The following is a 15,388-nucleotide window of genomic DNA, read 5'->3' as shown; positions in this document are numbered from 1 at the left end:
TTGATAGATTTTTGAGTCAAATTGAAATTTTACTACTTAACATGCTAAAATTGTTAAAAATTCCATGTATTATTAGCGATTTTTGTTCAAAATCCAGGTTTTTTATGGATTATCCAGGTTTCAATGTTTTTTGGCAACCCTGAAAACTTTAAACCTTTTTTTATACAGGTTAAAACAACAGTTTCTTTTTTGCTGAACTCAATCATCTAACTTCCATTAAATCACTTGAACCATCTGTGCACGACTGATGTATTTGCAATAAACAGCTCTATCAATAAAACACTTGTTTTCTAACTTTAAACTTTCTGAAAAACACAACTGTCTGAAAAAAGGAAAAATTATTTCGTATTTCTTAACACAAATGTATTTAAATAAACGAAATGACATAAGGAACTTTTATAACTAAAACCTTATAACAATTACGAGCTTTTACAGTTAAAATTTTAAAACAATAAATAACTTTTACAATTAAAATTATATAGAACTTAATTAAACAGAGTTATTATTTATATGAATTAGAATTTATTTTCCGTTTTAAATTAACACTTTTATTTATTACAAAACTATTTATTTAATGATGATTTTGTTTTTTCCTTTACCTGGTATGCATACTGCTCTTTTCTGAGCAGTTAATCCCATGTGCCTCATTTTATTTAACGTTCTCATCTGCTGCTGAACTTTTCAAAGAGAATAATTTGTGTAAATCTGGCCACGGTTAGTGGACTTTATTACTTTTCTCGCTCATTTTGTTAATATTCACCAGATAAAATTTTATTAGCATTGGATTTCAAGTAATTTTGGAAACTTTTACAATTTTGGTCAAACTTATATTTATTAATTTTTTTAATAAATTATTTTTACCTGAAGGCTTTGTAAAATAAAGAATATTGTAAATTTGTAAGAACAAAATCCAACGTTTTTCAAACATACAGACTTCTTGTTAACCCCTTTTTTTCTAACTTATGGCAACCCTGTTTCATACAATCATGGTTCTGTGCAAAAACTTTGAATTATCATGACAACTTCTTTAATGCCCATTAAAACCTTTTAGGGACTATCAGCAGCCGTTGGCAAATAATAAATAAACATGTGGTTAGGCGATATCTAGAAAATAGACTTCTTTTGAAGGCGTTTATGAATTTCGGAAACCTATCTTAATCTTCTGGTATGTCAGTTGTTATTTAGTACGTTCTAATTATTTAAAAGTATGGAAAAATAACTTGAGAAATTAATGTGCAAACCCTACAGATTAAAAACCAGACATTATTATCTACAAAATAAAATTTATTTCCATATTTCGTTAACTGATCTGGCCTGACGCATGCAAACCCGGTAAAATCTGTCGTAGGCTGTCAATGAAAAAAATAAAATAAGATTTTAAATATAGGATTTGAAAAATGTTCGGTCTAAAATCTGTTCAACTTTAAAAAAATCTGTTCACTGAATTAGGATTATATAGTTGGTTGATTAAATTTTATATCTTTTTTGCTTAAATTTAGACTACCAAAAGTTAAATAGCTACCCAATGATTGATGTGCTTTTGCAGATAGAGGTCACATATTTTTAACATGTTTAGGTTAAAGAACTATAACTTTGAGGTATTGGTAATTTTTAAATTATTTTTTGTCAACATAATTAAAATATTTTTTCCAGCAAATTTACTTAGCTATTATATTTTTCTCAAATTATGACATTAAATTTAAAGATTTAAATTTTATTTTAACAACAAAAGACACATATAAGTTATCTATGAAATTTATTGACTAAAACGACATTAAATTAATAGTAATTTAAGCAGCCAAGATGGACACTTGCCAGACGCGAATGTGGTTGTCAGAGTATCCAGCGAAGAGAGTCTGTTGAAGAAAATATTATTACCATACTATACAATTATTAGGAGCTTTTTTTTTTTTTTTGAATACATCAAGCAATATGTTAGTCAAGTATGATTATTCTATCACCCACTTTTAAGGTCAAAAATAGTACCTGTACTTAACTCCTTAATTTATTCCCATTTCTGACCATTACAGAAGATTAAAAGATACTTCTGCAGGCAAAGATCAGGGAAAAATATTCAGAACAAAATAAATTTATTTGCTCATGCCTTGTAAAAAGTAAATTTTAACATACTAAATGTAAAATTTTAGCTAGTCACATTTTAAAAAACTTAAAAAGATAAAGTTAATTCTTAATTTTAATTTGATTTGGTTTTAGTACTTGATTGAAATGTTTATGTAAAACAAGCATACCTGGCCATCAGGGCTCCATGCAAGTGACAAACATTCTGGTTGTTTTGGCTTGTTGGTGTTGGAGTTTTCGACAATCTCCGGCTTAAGTTCGTCGAGTAGAGCTTTGCCTTCCAAGTCCCAGATCTTGATGGTGGGTCCGCAAGCAACGCACAGCCAGTATCTGTTTGGTGAGAAAGAAAGGGCGCGGATTTCAGCTTCACCGTTGGCAAGGGTGTACAAGTGCTTTCCTGTTGTTGGTGAGAAGGAACTTAACAAGTTATAACAGTAATTAAACTCACTTCGAAAAATATTTATATAAGCAACTCAGAATTGCAGAACATGTCATCAAATAAATCTATGTCGTTCAGTATAATCATTGTTGATAGTTCAGTAAGTAAAACATTCAATAAGTAATGTAAAATTGAAAAAAAGATTAATTTACCTTCAGAAAGATCCCAGAGCATAGCTTGTCCGTCTTTGCCACCGGAGGCACAGAGAGAACCGTCTGGGGAAACAGTGACAGCTGAGATGAAAGCGGTGTGACCATAGTGGTTGGTTTTCAATTTGCAGTTAGCAAGGTTCCATACCTATAATTAGTGTCATTAAAAAAAGATTTTTGGTGTTTTTTAAATTATGCCATGTTAGTTAAAACTTCAGAATAAAAAAACGGATATTCATTGCATTTGCAGGCTACTACCCCTGCATAATTTGGCAGAATTAAGTGTTCATCATTAGTTTGTGTTTAGTTAGTTTGTAAATCAAAAAAAAATACCAATATTAGCTGGTTTCTTACCTTGACAACTTTGTCCCATCCACATGAAACAATGATTGGTGAGTTGGGGTTTGGTGAGAATTGCACACAAGATGCCCAGTCAGTGTGTCCATCTTCCTGAAAATTTAATTATTATTTAAACTACAATACTTTAAATAAAATACTAACAATAAATTTTCAGTAAGTTTGACTCAGAATTGCAGAACGTGTCATCAAAAATATATGCAAAAATGTATTTTTTTGTAATCATAGTCAATATTTTAATCAATTAGTTGTCAATTTAATATTACAATAAACAATGTGGTAGAATTTTAACTTACAACAATGGTGTATTTGCATTGTCCAAGAGTGTTCCAAAGTTTAATGGTCTTGTCACGCGATGCAGAGACGATCTGACGGTTGTCTCCAGAGAAAGCAACAGACATAACATCTTTAGTATGTCCTTTGAATCTGCGGGTGGTCACGCCACTACAAAAAACATAAATTTTAAATAGTAAATTAACACACAACAGTCTTATAGGCATGGTTTTTCAATAAATTGTCAATAAAGCATGATTATTCTAAATCCCACAGGGCAAGGATAAAAATAGTACCTGAGCTTTATTCCTTAATTTATTCCCATTTCTGACCATTACAAAAGATAAATTAACTCTTGCAGGCAAAGATAGGGAACAGAATAATACAGAACACTTAATGATTTTTAGTCAATTTTATATCTCACAAAAGTTTAAAATTTACCATATTTTGTGATGTTTTTTAAAAATTTTGAAGTAAAAAAAAACTTACGCATTAAGATTCCACAAACGAAGATCACCATCCCAAGATCCAGAAAGGGCAAATTGACCATCTGATGAAATGACAACATCAGAGACAAAGTGAGAGTGTCCACAAAGACGTTTGTTGGGAAGTCCATATTGAGCCTCACCTCTGGTCAACTGCCATACAATGAGAGACTTGTCTGTGATAAATCATCAATTTTTAGACAAGTCATAAACTATTGTGACTAAATAAATGATCAATATTTAAAAAATTATACTATTAATCCAAAAAGTAGTCATTTTATTCTTTAGTCTAATATTGCTTTAACTAAACACTATAACTTGGTTTTTTTTAACACCTAATGTATGCATGATTGACTTGGTAAATTATTAAAATATGTAATTTTTTGTACAAAATCCATCATACACGCTATTATTATGAAATAAAATTTACCCAATACTAATTTCTAAAAAAAATTTTTTATAAATAATTTTAATACAGATATTAAAATCAACATCTCGAGTTACATCAAAATAACAGGAGTTGGCCTAAATTTATGAGAAATCTAAAAAGGAGTAAGAGCCAACTAACAAATTTATTAATCATAAAAATACCATAGAGCAAGAATGGTAATTGACATACTAATCAGGAAAAAATATTTGTGTAATATCATAACTAGCCTGAGGTTTCTTCAACTGCTTTCAACTGACTTAAGTGAGACTGAGTACCAATTTTTAGAGTTATTTTAAACTAGGCTGAGTGCTAGAAATCCATGATACAAACTATATTGACCAACACTGTATTCCTACTTTAATCACTTACTAAGTTTTAAATAGTATTATGTTTCTGTAGATATTTAAAATTTTCATTTAGACAGATCTAGACATGTGAATACTTATAGTTTTACATTAGGTTCAAATTAGTAACTAAGAGAATAATAACTTAATTCAGTTAAAACATTAAAAGGACATTAGTACTATTAAGTATCAAATTTTGAAGGAGCCTGTTTTAAATTAATAATTCTATTACAACATTTTTAATAGAGAAATTATGTTTTAGGAAAGTTGAACTGGTTTATTATATAAATATAAAAATTAAATCATCGACGATACAGATGCTGTGCATTTATAATTGGTGTAGCTGACTCAAGACTTGGATTATTTTTTAATAAAAATGTCTATAAAGCATGATTATTCTAAATCCCACTAGGCAAGGATAAAAATAGTACCTGTGCTTTACACCTTGATTTATTCCCATTTCTGACCAAAAGATAGACTGGCTTTTGTAGGCAAAGATAGGGAAAACATTAGTTTTTAGGCTTTTTTTATATAGGGGTTTTTTAATATAATTTATGATTTATGAAAATTACTAAGTTTGTGTTTGCAGATTACATTTAAATATTGATGACTTCAAGGTCAGCTGAACTTAAATTTTTTAAAAATTATCAAGTATACTCAAATGCAAGATTCTAGTTATTAATTTTAGTTAACTGTGAGTGTTATTTAATAAAATAGACTAAGACTTACAATATTAGTACTAAATCTTCAAAAAATTAAATAGGTCTCTTGAATAGAAAAAACATACCTAATTTAATTTGTGACAACTCACTTCCAAATGTATTTAATTTTATATCAGTAAATATATGTATAATATTTTATGCAACATATTGGTGGGCTTTGGTATTTTAATATAACTAAATATACATTAAATAGTTTAAGAATATGAAATGCTATCATTAAAATTAATTCAACTTATAATGTTGCATGCAGAAAACAAATAGATAACTATTAAAATAAAGACATGCTTTGTTTCAGTTAATAGGACTGTAAAAAGCACAGCAAAAAATTTGTTTTATTAACTAAAATATATTCTCAAACAAGCTAAGTATAAGGCAAAAAAAGTACACTTGGTATGGTAAGGTTATTTAAAAATAATCAATTGATTTTTGATTGAGTGGAAAATTATAATTCAAATATTCAACTTTTCTCAAGGTTTAGTTTCCTAATCTGCTGATCATTTTCCAACTGTATTTAATATTTAAGAAAATTTAACAAAAATCTGATAAATCCAAGTAAACAGCTACTGAAAAATTTTATTTCACCTCTGGATGCAGACAAGATCATCTCTGGGATGGCTGGGGTGGTGGCAATTTTTGTAACCCATCCTTTATGCCCAACAAGGGTTCCTCTTAAAGTCATCTGCTCATTGTTCATTTTGAAATCTAAGTTTTCAAACCTTTCTGCTGTAAAAGTAGGCTTATAAAGAATCCTAAGAAATTGCCTATGCTAAATTTTTGCTTATTTTGTATCCTAAGCAGTAAAATAACAACAAGAATAAATTCTATTAACTTGATAACCAGGGACAAATTTGAGAAAATGTTTTTAAAAAGTGCTTTTTATAAGAAAGGAATTATTTTATAAAATAAAGCATTGTAATGTAAAGAATTAAAAGATAATTTATGAATACACTTTTTGAAAACTATTAAAGATTTTTTTAATATATTATAAGCAAAGCATCCAGTTTATTACTTAAAAAATTATTATTAAAAAAAATATTAGGAAAATTTAATTTCAAAATGTAGAAAAATTATTCAAACTTGCTTAAAACTAAACTCATAAAATTAACAATTGTAATTTTACTTTATTACTTAGCTTTTACTGACTAGAAGAAAGTGCAAGAATTAAATAAATCAAGAATTTTAAATACTGAATAGTTGTCTTTTTCTTTTGAGTTATGATATCATGCATGAGTAGTTGTGTGGCGAAATTTTTTTAAGAAACCTAGAAACTGTACTGACTAGCTTTTATATACTTTGTTATAGGCATTTTGCAACAATTGGAATTTTAATTATTGTAACATATTATTTGTTTTTAATAGACATCAAACTACTGTAGAAGCGTTTTTTAGTAATTATTTTCAAGTTTTTACCAAACCATTAGATTTTATTAAAATTATTAAATATATAACCTAAGCAATTAATTTTATATATTTCTAACAAACTAACTTTGGAACTTAAAAACTTGCAAGTTCTTTTTAAAAAGTTATTTACAGAATGCATTTTACTCTTCTCAGGAATTTGCATTTTTAATAGAAATTTAAAGTATTTAAATTTAAAATATTCATCAAGAAAATAAAATGTTTTTCTCAGTTATCGACTTGATTTTTTATACTTATAAAGGAAAATAAAATCGAAAGTTTTAAGTTTTTGCTAAGTCTAAAATTTGTATTTTACTATTAGCTATGATTAGAACTACTGAAACTATATAAAATTTTGTAGCTATTAGATAAAAAAAACAACAGCTTTACACAGTAATATAGAATAAAAGTAAGTTAAACTTTAAGGAAACTATTTACAACTTAGCATTAATTGATACTAGTTTATAATATATTTTAAACAATTTGTTAGACATTAAAGGAGTCATAAACTAGCTTAAAAAAAGATTCGAACAACTATATGTTTATTGAACGACAAAAAAAGCGCTAAAAAAGTTTAGTCCTAGGACCTGGTGCACAAAGGAGTTTCGGTTATCGAGTCGCACAGTCTTGTCAGGACAGGACTGACCGCTTAAATACTTTTTAATGTTTTTTCTAGGAAGTAACGCTATAAAAATTAAATAAATAAACAATACTAATTTTATAAGGATTTTAATGTAATTTATTTCAGTTTATTTTAGATACAATATAAAAGTAATTCAAAATTTTTGTACACTTTAAAGTTTAAATACACTTATATTGTATTTATGTTAAAAACACAAATTTTATCGACTTAAGTATACTCTTTATTTTTTAATTTCAATAAAACTGATGAACACTTAATTTTATTAATTTTTTTTTGCTTTATGTTGTAAATAAATTTTAAAAGATAAATTTGCTTGCATTTCAAGTTTTAAACGAGTAAAGCAATTTTAAGGGCAAATAAAGTATTTTGTATAAAAATAAAACAAAAAAACCTATATATATTTTTAAATTATAAATAAACAATGCAATAAATTAAAGTATCTTTAATAAAGAAATATGATAACAATTGAAGAACGCTTACTTAAATTTTTTTTTTCAAAATGTAAGTTTTGTTGATCTATAAATACGAAAGGTTGTTGGTTTAATATTCTTTTGTTCAAGGTTTGAAAAACAAACAATTGAAACAGACTTTGAACAAAAGAGTCATTAAATTGTTAACTTTAAAAGTCCCATTATATTTTTGTCATGCAGACATTTCGCTGAAGTTAGCCCTAACAGTTTTAAACATATTTGATGGTGGACGAATTAGTTGGTTATCAAAAAAGTAACTTATAAATAATAAATTCAGCCAAGGTTATAACCGAGGATAAAACAGTTGTTTAATAAATAGTTTAAACAAGACTGTTTTAAAGCATAAACATTACTATTTTAAATCAAGAAAGTTTGATACCCAAAAAAATGGCTCTGTTTTCATAACAAACAATCAAAAATTATCCATTTGAAATTGAAATGTAAAATATGTTAACTTTTATGTTGATATAGAGTAAATCATATTGAAGACTAATCATCTAAAAAATTAATGCATTAAAAAAGGCTAAAATTATAGACAGTTTTAATTAAAAAAACTTATATATGATAGTTTTATTTAAACATATAAACCGACATACAAAATACTAAAAACTTCTTAAAAAACAGTCTAAAAGAGGATGTTGACTTTTAGACTTTTAGAGTTTAGATAACGTTTTTGTAAGAAGAACTCATGCTAGTTTCTAAGTTACAATAAAACAGAATGCACAATTAATTTATTTTAAATAGTTAGTTATTTTTAGCAACCTGCTGTCTATTTTCTAAATTAAAATCTTAAGTGTAAACTAAATTACAAACTGAAAAACAGTTATAAAGTATAATTTATTGGCTAAAAAAAGTTTTTTAAGTTTGACAAAAAACGTACAACAATAGTGTATTTCTAGATAAATTCAAGTATTAAAAAAAATTGCCACGAATAAATAAAAACAACATAGTTTTAGACTCAAATTTTTTTTGTTTTTAATTCTTATTCAACTTGTCGAGAAAAATGTTTGTATACAAAATTATTATTTTTTGATTAAGTTAATCTTTTGATTATGTAGTAATATTATTTTTTGTTTTTTCGGTATTGCTTAAAGTTCTTTTGTTGTGTTGTTGAATAAATAATATACAAGTGGAAATTGAGAATTTTATTTACTACTAGATTTCGATGGTAAAGAAAAATTACGAACTTGCCAAGTAGTGTCTTTGTATTAACATTTTTACATTTTTGATGCCACTATCAAAAAAATAAAAAATACCAATACAGAAACAAAAGACTTACTTTGCAATTACAGTAGCAAACACCAAGGCTTACTTTAAAGCAAATGCTTTACCCCACATGTTATTTATAAAGATACGGTAACCTCAAAAAAAGAAAGAAAAAAAAAACAATATATCGCTAGTACTTAAGGGTCTTTTTAAACAAGGCCGCATAGTCATAACCAAATTTTATTAATTACCAAAAAAGATGGAAATGAATTATCAAAATATATTTAGAAACTAAAAATCTATAGTATAAGCATTACTTGGATCTTTTCACATTACATCGGAAAAAATATGAAATCCGCAAAAAGACTGAATGACCTGTACGTATGAGAAGGTGTAACTAGCGAGCGCTGACGGAGGTAATAGTTTTTATAAATACATGCTCATTGTAACAGTAAGTAAATTCTAAACCCCATAAAAACAACTATAAAATTGCGATTTCAGCAAATTAATTTAACAAAGCTTGTTGCTAGGTCAAAATTTGTCAGTTGCTTTCTAAAGAATTAATGTATTTGTATTAATTTTTAATGAGTTTAATTATAATGTATTAAAGTCTAACTCACTACTTACAACAATTTGTTTGTTTACAAGTTTACCAGACAGTAGTGATCTACCGAATCCTAGTCTACCTTTTTAGACTCGGATTCGGATCCGGCCGAATCTTAAATTTAAAAATAAGACTCAGATTCGGCCGAATCCTAACTTCAAAATGAGACTTGGATTCAGATCCCGCCGAATCTTAAATTTTGGATCAGTTAAATCACTTTGAACTTTTTGTATTTTACTCAATTGTTTGTAAAAAGTTAAATGAAATGTAAAACTAATTAATGATTTCACGCTTGAGTGGATAAAACCGTGCTTTTTCACACTTATAAAAGCCTTCTCAACTTTGATTTAGACTTTGGTGTTTTGCACACTCTATTAAGGTTATCTTGAAAAATTTATGACATATATTTATGGATAAACTTATGGAGTTTTTAGCAGGGACGTCTAGTTTACAAAGACCATATAAATATTTAAAATATCTTTTGTTTGGTTAAAATAGTTTTTTATCTCCAGTTAGATGTTATCGATTACTTATTTAATTGTGTCATAAATGACATGTGAGAAAGATTATTAGGGTTTATATATTTTATTTTTTCCTAATTTTCTTAAAAATATTCATGTTATTGTGTCTTTTTGGAGAGCCTGTTAGCTTGAATAGAAATCTCAATTATAATAAGGTAGTTTTTTTGAGATTTTTCATATAAAGGTCAATTATTTATACAAGCTTAAATATGTAACATTAAAGCAGATGCTAGCATATTTTTAGCTATATACTTTAATGTTAATATTTTATTATTTTTTTCGTTGATAAATCTAATTTATGACATGTATGTTATAACTTTATACATATTAACATTTTATTTTAAAAACTATGTTCCAAAGAAAAAAAAAAAAGTTAATAAAAAAATCTTAATTAATCTTTAATAAGTTTTTATTTTATTTGATGTTCTATTTTTTTGATTGTAAGATTGTTATGAACACAAAATCTTAAAATAACTGAAGTTATATCATTATCTTTAGCAATAAGTGGAGACCTTTAATTGTTATTTATCTTTATATCATATACTTCTTTAACCGCTCATTGGTTGAATCAAAATTTTTAGTGCAAACATCGTGTTTGGCATTGCCAAGAAATGGAGGGTGAGTACACTGGTCAAAACATTTGTAATTGCATTCAGGATATGCTTAGTAAATGGAATATTACCTTGGATGATGTTCACGTTTTTGCTCTGTGTAAAGGAGTGTAAAGAAGTGTAGTAAAAACAATGCATTGATCTCAAGCGTGATCCCGCGTGCAAAATCACTGACGAAGTTTGTTAACACTAATGAAAATTCAGAAGAACTATCAAAAGTTTGTAAAATTTTAGCCAAAAATATAGAAAAGAAGGTTTTATACTAGGGGTGGGCAACGTTTTTAATCGGGACGGATCCGGAAAATTTTTATCTTTGGCAGGCCAGAGCATTTTGAATTAGTGATATACCAGATCCAGTATCCGGATAATGTCTTTTTAATTCCGGAAGCATCCGGATCCTATTTGAAAACATTATCCGGATCTGATTGGATACTAATTTTGAATCAAAATCCGGATCTGGTCGGATTTTGACTTAAATAAAAATTTCGGATTTGGCCGGAATCTAATTTTTTAGATACGGTTGATTCGTTTTCTGAATATTTATAATTCACAAAAAATTTCTCAAACTTGACAATTTAAGATGTAGAATGAGACATGTCAGATGTTTATGTCATGTCTACAAATAGAATTGACATTGTAATTGATAAAGGTTTGTATGTTAAATATCAGATTTAAACAAACAACTTACTTTGGGTAATTTGACAAAAATATATTCCAACTAAGTTAGAACAACATAAAATATTAGGACAAAATGTTATTTTATCAGCATATACTAATTTTAAAAGCCATTTTTAAACATATTTTTATACCAAAATCTTACAGATTGTTTTGTAAAAATATGATGCGTTATAAAAATAAGTTTTTTAAACCTTTGTAATACTGAAATTCGCAAGCCGGACACTTCTATCGCAGGCCGTTAATTTTCATCTGCGGGCCAGATTCCATTGTAATACAAAAAACGGTCGGGGGCCGGTCATTTTAACTTCGCAGGCCGGATTCGGCCCGCGGGTCGTACATTGCGCACCTCTTTTCTATACCAATAACAACAACTTAAACATGAATGACAACAAATTACTACTAGTCAAAACAGCTGATCCACGATATCGACTTTCGGCTTTCCCTTCTTGCCTCAAAAATAATACTAAAAAGCAGCTAAAATATTTTATTTTTAAAAGCATATCTATTTTGAGGTTGATCAAAGTGGTGATTCTGTTATATTGCCACCAGAGAAACCAAAACCACAACCATTGTAAATTTTGATCTGAAGAAGTTTTTAACTTACTATTCTTTGTTTAAAATAGAATTAAACACATCTACACAGGAGGACTAGTAACAGGATTCTATTGATAAAGAAATTGAAGCAGAAATAAAGGGTTTTTTTGCTACAGAGAATTTGAATTTAGAAACTAAAGAGGATAAAGTCTTAAACTGAAGGGACTTGAACGAGACAAAATACCCACATCTTGCCAGCTTTGCAAGAAAATGTCTTACTGCACTATCATCTTCTGTGTATTTTGAAAAATTATTTTCTGAAGATGGTAAGTTGTACGAGGAAAAGCGTAATTGATTGCTTCCGAAGACCGGAAAAAAATTTATTTCTCCACTACAACTTGAAAAACAATAGTACTCTTTTGTAGCATAAAAAAGGTATCTTTTTCAATTATAGTTCGTTTTATATTTTTAAACAGTTGCTAAGGTTAGTTTATATTTCTTTTTTGTAGTGGTAAAAGTGTAACCCTAAGTAGAATTTAAAACCTTTTATTACAATTGTAATTCATATTCTTTTTTAGGCTTTTACTATAGTTGGTATTATATTTCAATTTACAACGGCTCCATGTTATTTTTAGTGATGTACCGGACTTACTATCCGGGTCCGAGTCCGGCCGGATATTGCCATTTTTGTCTGATATCCGGATCCGGCCGGATTCTAATTTGAAAAAAAAGTCCGGGTCCGGATTCTAACTTGAAAAAAAAAGTCAGGATCCGGGTCCGGCCGGATCTCTGTTAGGATCCGGCCGGACCCGGATCTAGTTAGTAAAAAAGAGCATACTGAAAAGTATTTTTCAAAAACAAACCCTGTGTAAATTAATAAGAGACATTTTCGTCAGTTAAAATTAAACACCCACCGTGATTGGCTCATTTTGTACACGTGACTAATTTACATTAAAATTAAGAAATAAAATTTCCTGAAATGCAACTCTTTACATATGTTGTAAAATTGAAAACTTTGGAATGAATACTTGCATTATTTATTGTTTAAAGTTGAGCTCAGAGAATATTTAGATTTAATACGGTTGAATGTACGAGCTAATGAGAATCATATGACGAAATGTTTCAAACTAAATACTGATGCAACAAAACATCAAAACATGACAGGCAGTTTATATGTAAGCAGTTAGTTAGTTTGGTGTGCAGCTTGAAGCAGAAAAATATCTTGAACTTTTTTGTGAATGCTTATTGTAAGTAGAGTTTTGTTTGAAAAGTGAATATTTCAACAGGTGTTTAATTGTTTAAATATTTAAGCCAGGTTTATAGTTTAATAGTTTATTAAAAATTTTACAGTTTTTTGTTTACTAAAAGTTTTATTTAATTTTTAGTTTTTTGTTTAAGTCTTTTGATATAGATTTAAATAGCTTCCAGTTTTAAAAATGTTACCAAAGTAATTAATAATTTTGTATATGCTATTATTTCTTGTTGTGTTTTATATAAAAGATTCATCACTCAAAACTGTCGTGTCTGATTATAAAAAAGTAGTCTCAGTTAGAATTTAGTATTTGTTAGATATTAATTAAATAAGGTAGAGTTTAATTATAAGGGGTAGTACTAATAAGTTAAGTGTACCACAATCAGTCCACAACTTTACTACCAAATTGTCAACCTTTGCTAGTTGTTCTACTGATTATTAGATTAAAGTAATTTTTCCAGTTTTTAAAAACGTAATTCTGACTCAGACTTGTTTATACTCACTCTAGCTAGTTTTATTGATTTAAACAGTGGCAACCCTGCTTGTTTGAAAATTTTTGGGAATTTTAGAAAATCTTGGACTGCCTCAGGCTAGTTTAGTTTTTTATAAAAACTCAGGCTAGTTTTCTTTTTGATTTTGAATGAGTTTGAGCTGATCCAGTTTTCTAGTGTATTTTGTTCAAGAACTTGATTTCAGATTTTTAATTGTAAATAACACCTAAATTTGTAAACCTTGTGGCTATCTGTTCTACTTATTATTAGTTTAAAGTTCTTTTTTTTCAGTTTTTAAAACCTTATTCTGACTCAGGCTAGTTTATTCTAGTGATGTACTGGACTCACTATCCGGGTCCGGCCGGATATTGCCATTTTTGTCTGATATCCGGATCCGGCCCGATTCTAATTTAAAAAAAAAATCCGAATCCGGTTCCGGCCGGACTCTAATTTGAAAAAAAAGTCCGGATCCGGTTCTGGCCGGATTCTAATTTGAAAAAAAAGTCCGGATCTGGGTTCGGCCGGACCCGAAATTGTGGGTCCGGTACATCACTAGTTATTTTCAATTGCGCTTTGTTTTATAAATATGAACACTTGCAAAAGTTTATGTTCTAATTCGTTTATGGTCATAATAAAAACTAACTCTTAACTTAAATGTAAAATGTTTTAAGATTGTTTGTGATTTGTTTTCTGCTTTAAGCACTTATTAAAGTTGATGATTTATTTATTTTGCATAACAAAAATACAAGCTAATTGCTAATGTTTCCTGCATGGGTATCAAAATATTGAAACTAAGTTTTTGTGTTTGTAACTTTTTTTTTTCAAAAAGACATTCGTTTTTTTGTTCATTTTAAAATAAATTATTCTTAAATAAAAATGTCTTTATTTATTAAAACGTTGAAAATATTGTTCAAACATAATTTACTAAATAAGTAATGATATAAAAAGTATTTATTAATTAATACAAAAAAGCTAAACTAATAGCCCTTAAATAGCTGTCTACTAATGAAACAATAACCAGAACACTTTAGTTGCAAAGCTTTCGTCCTTTATTAGACATTTTCAATGCAAAAATACGGCTTTCTTTTATTAAGAATTATTTATTTATTCTTAATAAAAGAAAGCCGTATTTTTGCATTGAAAATGTCTAATAAAGGACGAAAGCTTTGCAACTAAAGTGTTCTGGTTATTGTTTCATTAGTAGACAGCTATTTAAGGGCTATTAGTTTAGCTTTTTTGTATTTGAAAATTTAAGTATAGCTTTGTCTGAAACAATAGTTAATTGGAGTTGTTTTTTGACCCCGGATTACGGCTTACCTGTTTTCTTATTTATTAATTATAAATTGTATTGTATTTACATTACAAGCAGCTTACATCTTAAGGATTCCAATTATTAAAATATTCGCATTCGACCGAATCCAAATTTCAAAATTGAGATTCGGATCCGTATTCGGCCAAATCCTAATTTGAAAATAAGACTCGGATTCGGATCCGACCTAATCCAAAATTTTTGGATTTGGTGGATTACTACTAGACAGTTATTTGTAAGTATGTTCGATTTGTTTTCATTAATCTAAGTACAGTAACCTCTCGCTTATTTACGCACATTGTGTCCATATAAAAAGTGCGTAAAGATACGAGAGATCGTAAAGATATGAGAGGTACCAAATATACTTACTTTAATGGCTGTTTTTTGATATTGC

The 15,388-nt window shown here is 28.0% G+C and overlaps 1 protein-coding gene across 1 annotated transcript; it reads right to left on the bottom strand.

Moving 5' to 3' along the window:
* Positions 1–1,739: 1,739 nt before the first annotated feature.
* On the bottom strand, positions 1,740–6,016 carry LOC145829844 (small ribosomal subunit protein RACK1-like). The gene is made up of 7 exons (XM_082937715.1): positions 5,861–6,016; positions 3,787–3,958; positions 3,321–3,468; positions 3,022–3,117; positions 2,671–2,815; positions 2,250–2,476; positions 1,740–1,856 (listed from the first exon to the last, which is right to left on the bottom strand). The coding sequence occupies exons 1-7, from the start codon at positions 5,970–5,972 to the stop codon at positions 1,791–1,793; spliced, it is 966 nt and encodes a 321-aa protein (XP_082793841.1). The 5' UTR covers positions 5,973–6,016; the 3' UTR covers positions 1,740–1,790.
* Positions 6,017–15,388: the final 9,372 nt, after the last annotated feature.

This window comes from Thalia democratica, chromosome 2 (genome assembly GCF_965202585.1).
Source record: "Thalia democratica chromosome 2, ktThaDemo2.hap1.1, whole genome shotgun sequence".
Lineage (NCBI taxonomy): Eukaryota > Metazoa > Chordata > Thaliacea > Salpida > Salpidae > Thalia > Thalia democratica.
Note: the sequence above shows the minus strand (reverse complement) of the source record. Positions and strands in the feature narration are given on the sequence as shown.

Excerpts from the sequence above, each read along its gene's own strand:
- LOC145829844 (XM_082937715.1), bottom strand. The coding sequence starts at position 5,972 with ATGAACAATGAGCAGATGACTTTAAGAGGAACCCTTGTTGGGCATAAA. Across the intron at positions 3,959-5,860 it reads GATCTTGTCTGCATCCAGAG|ACAAGTCTCTCATTGTATGG; the intron begins GTGAAATAAAAT and ends GATTTATCACAG. Across the intron at positions 2,816-3,021 it reads GATGGGACAAAGTTGTCAAG|GTATGGAACCTTGCTAACTG; the intron begins GTAAGAAACCAG and ends CACTAATTATAG.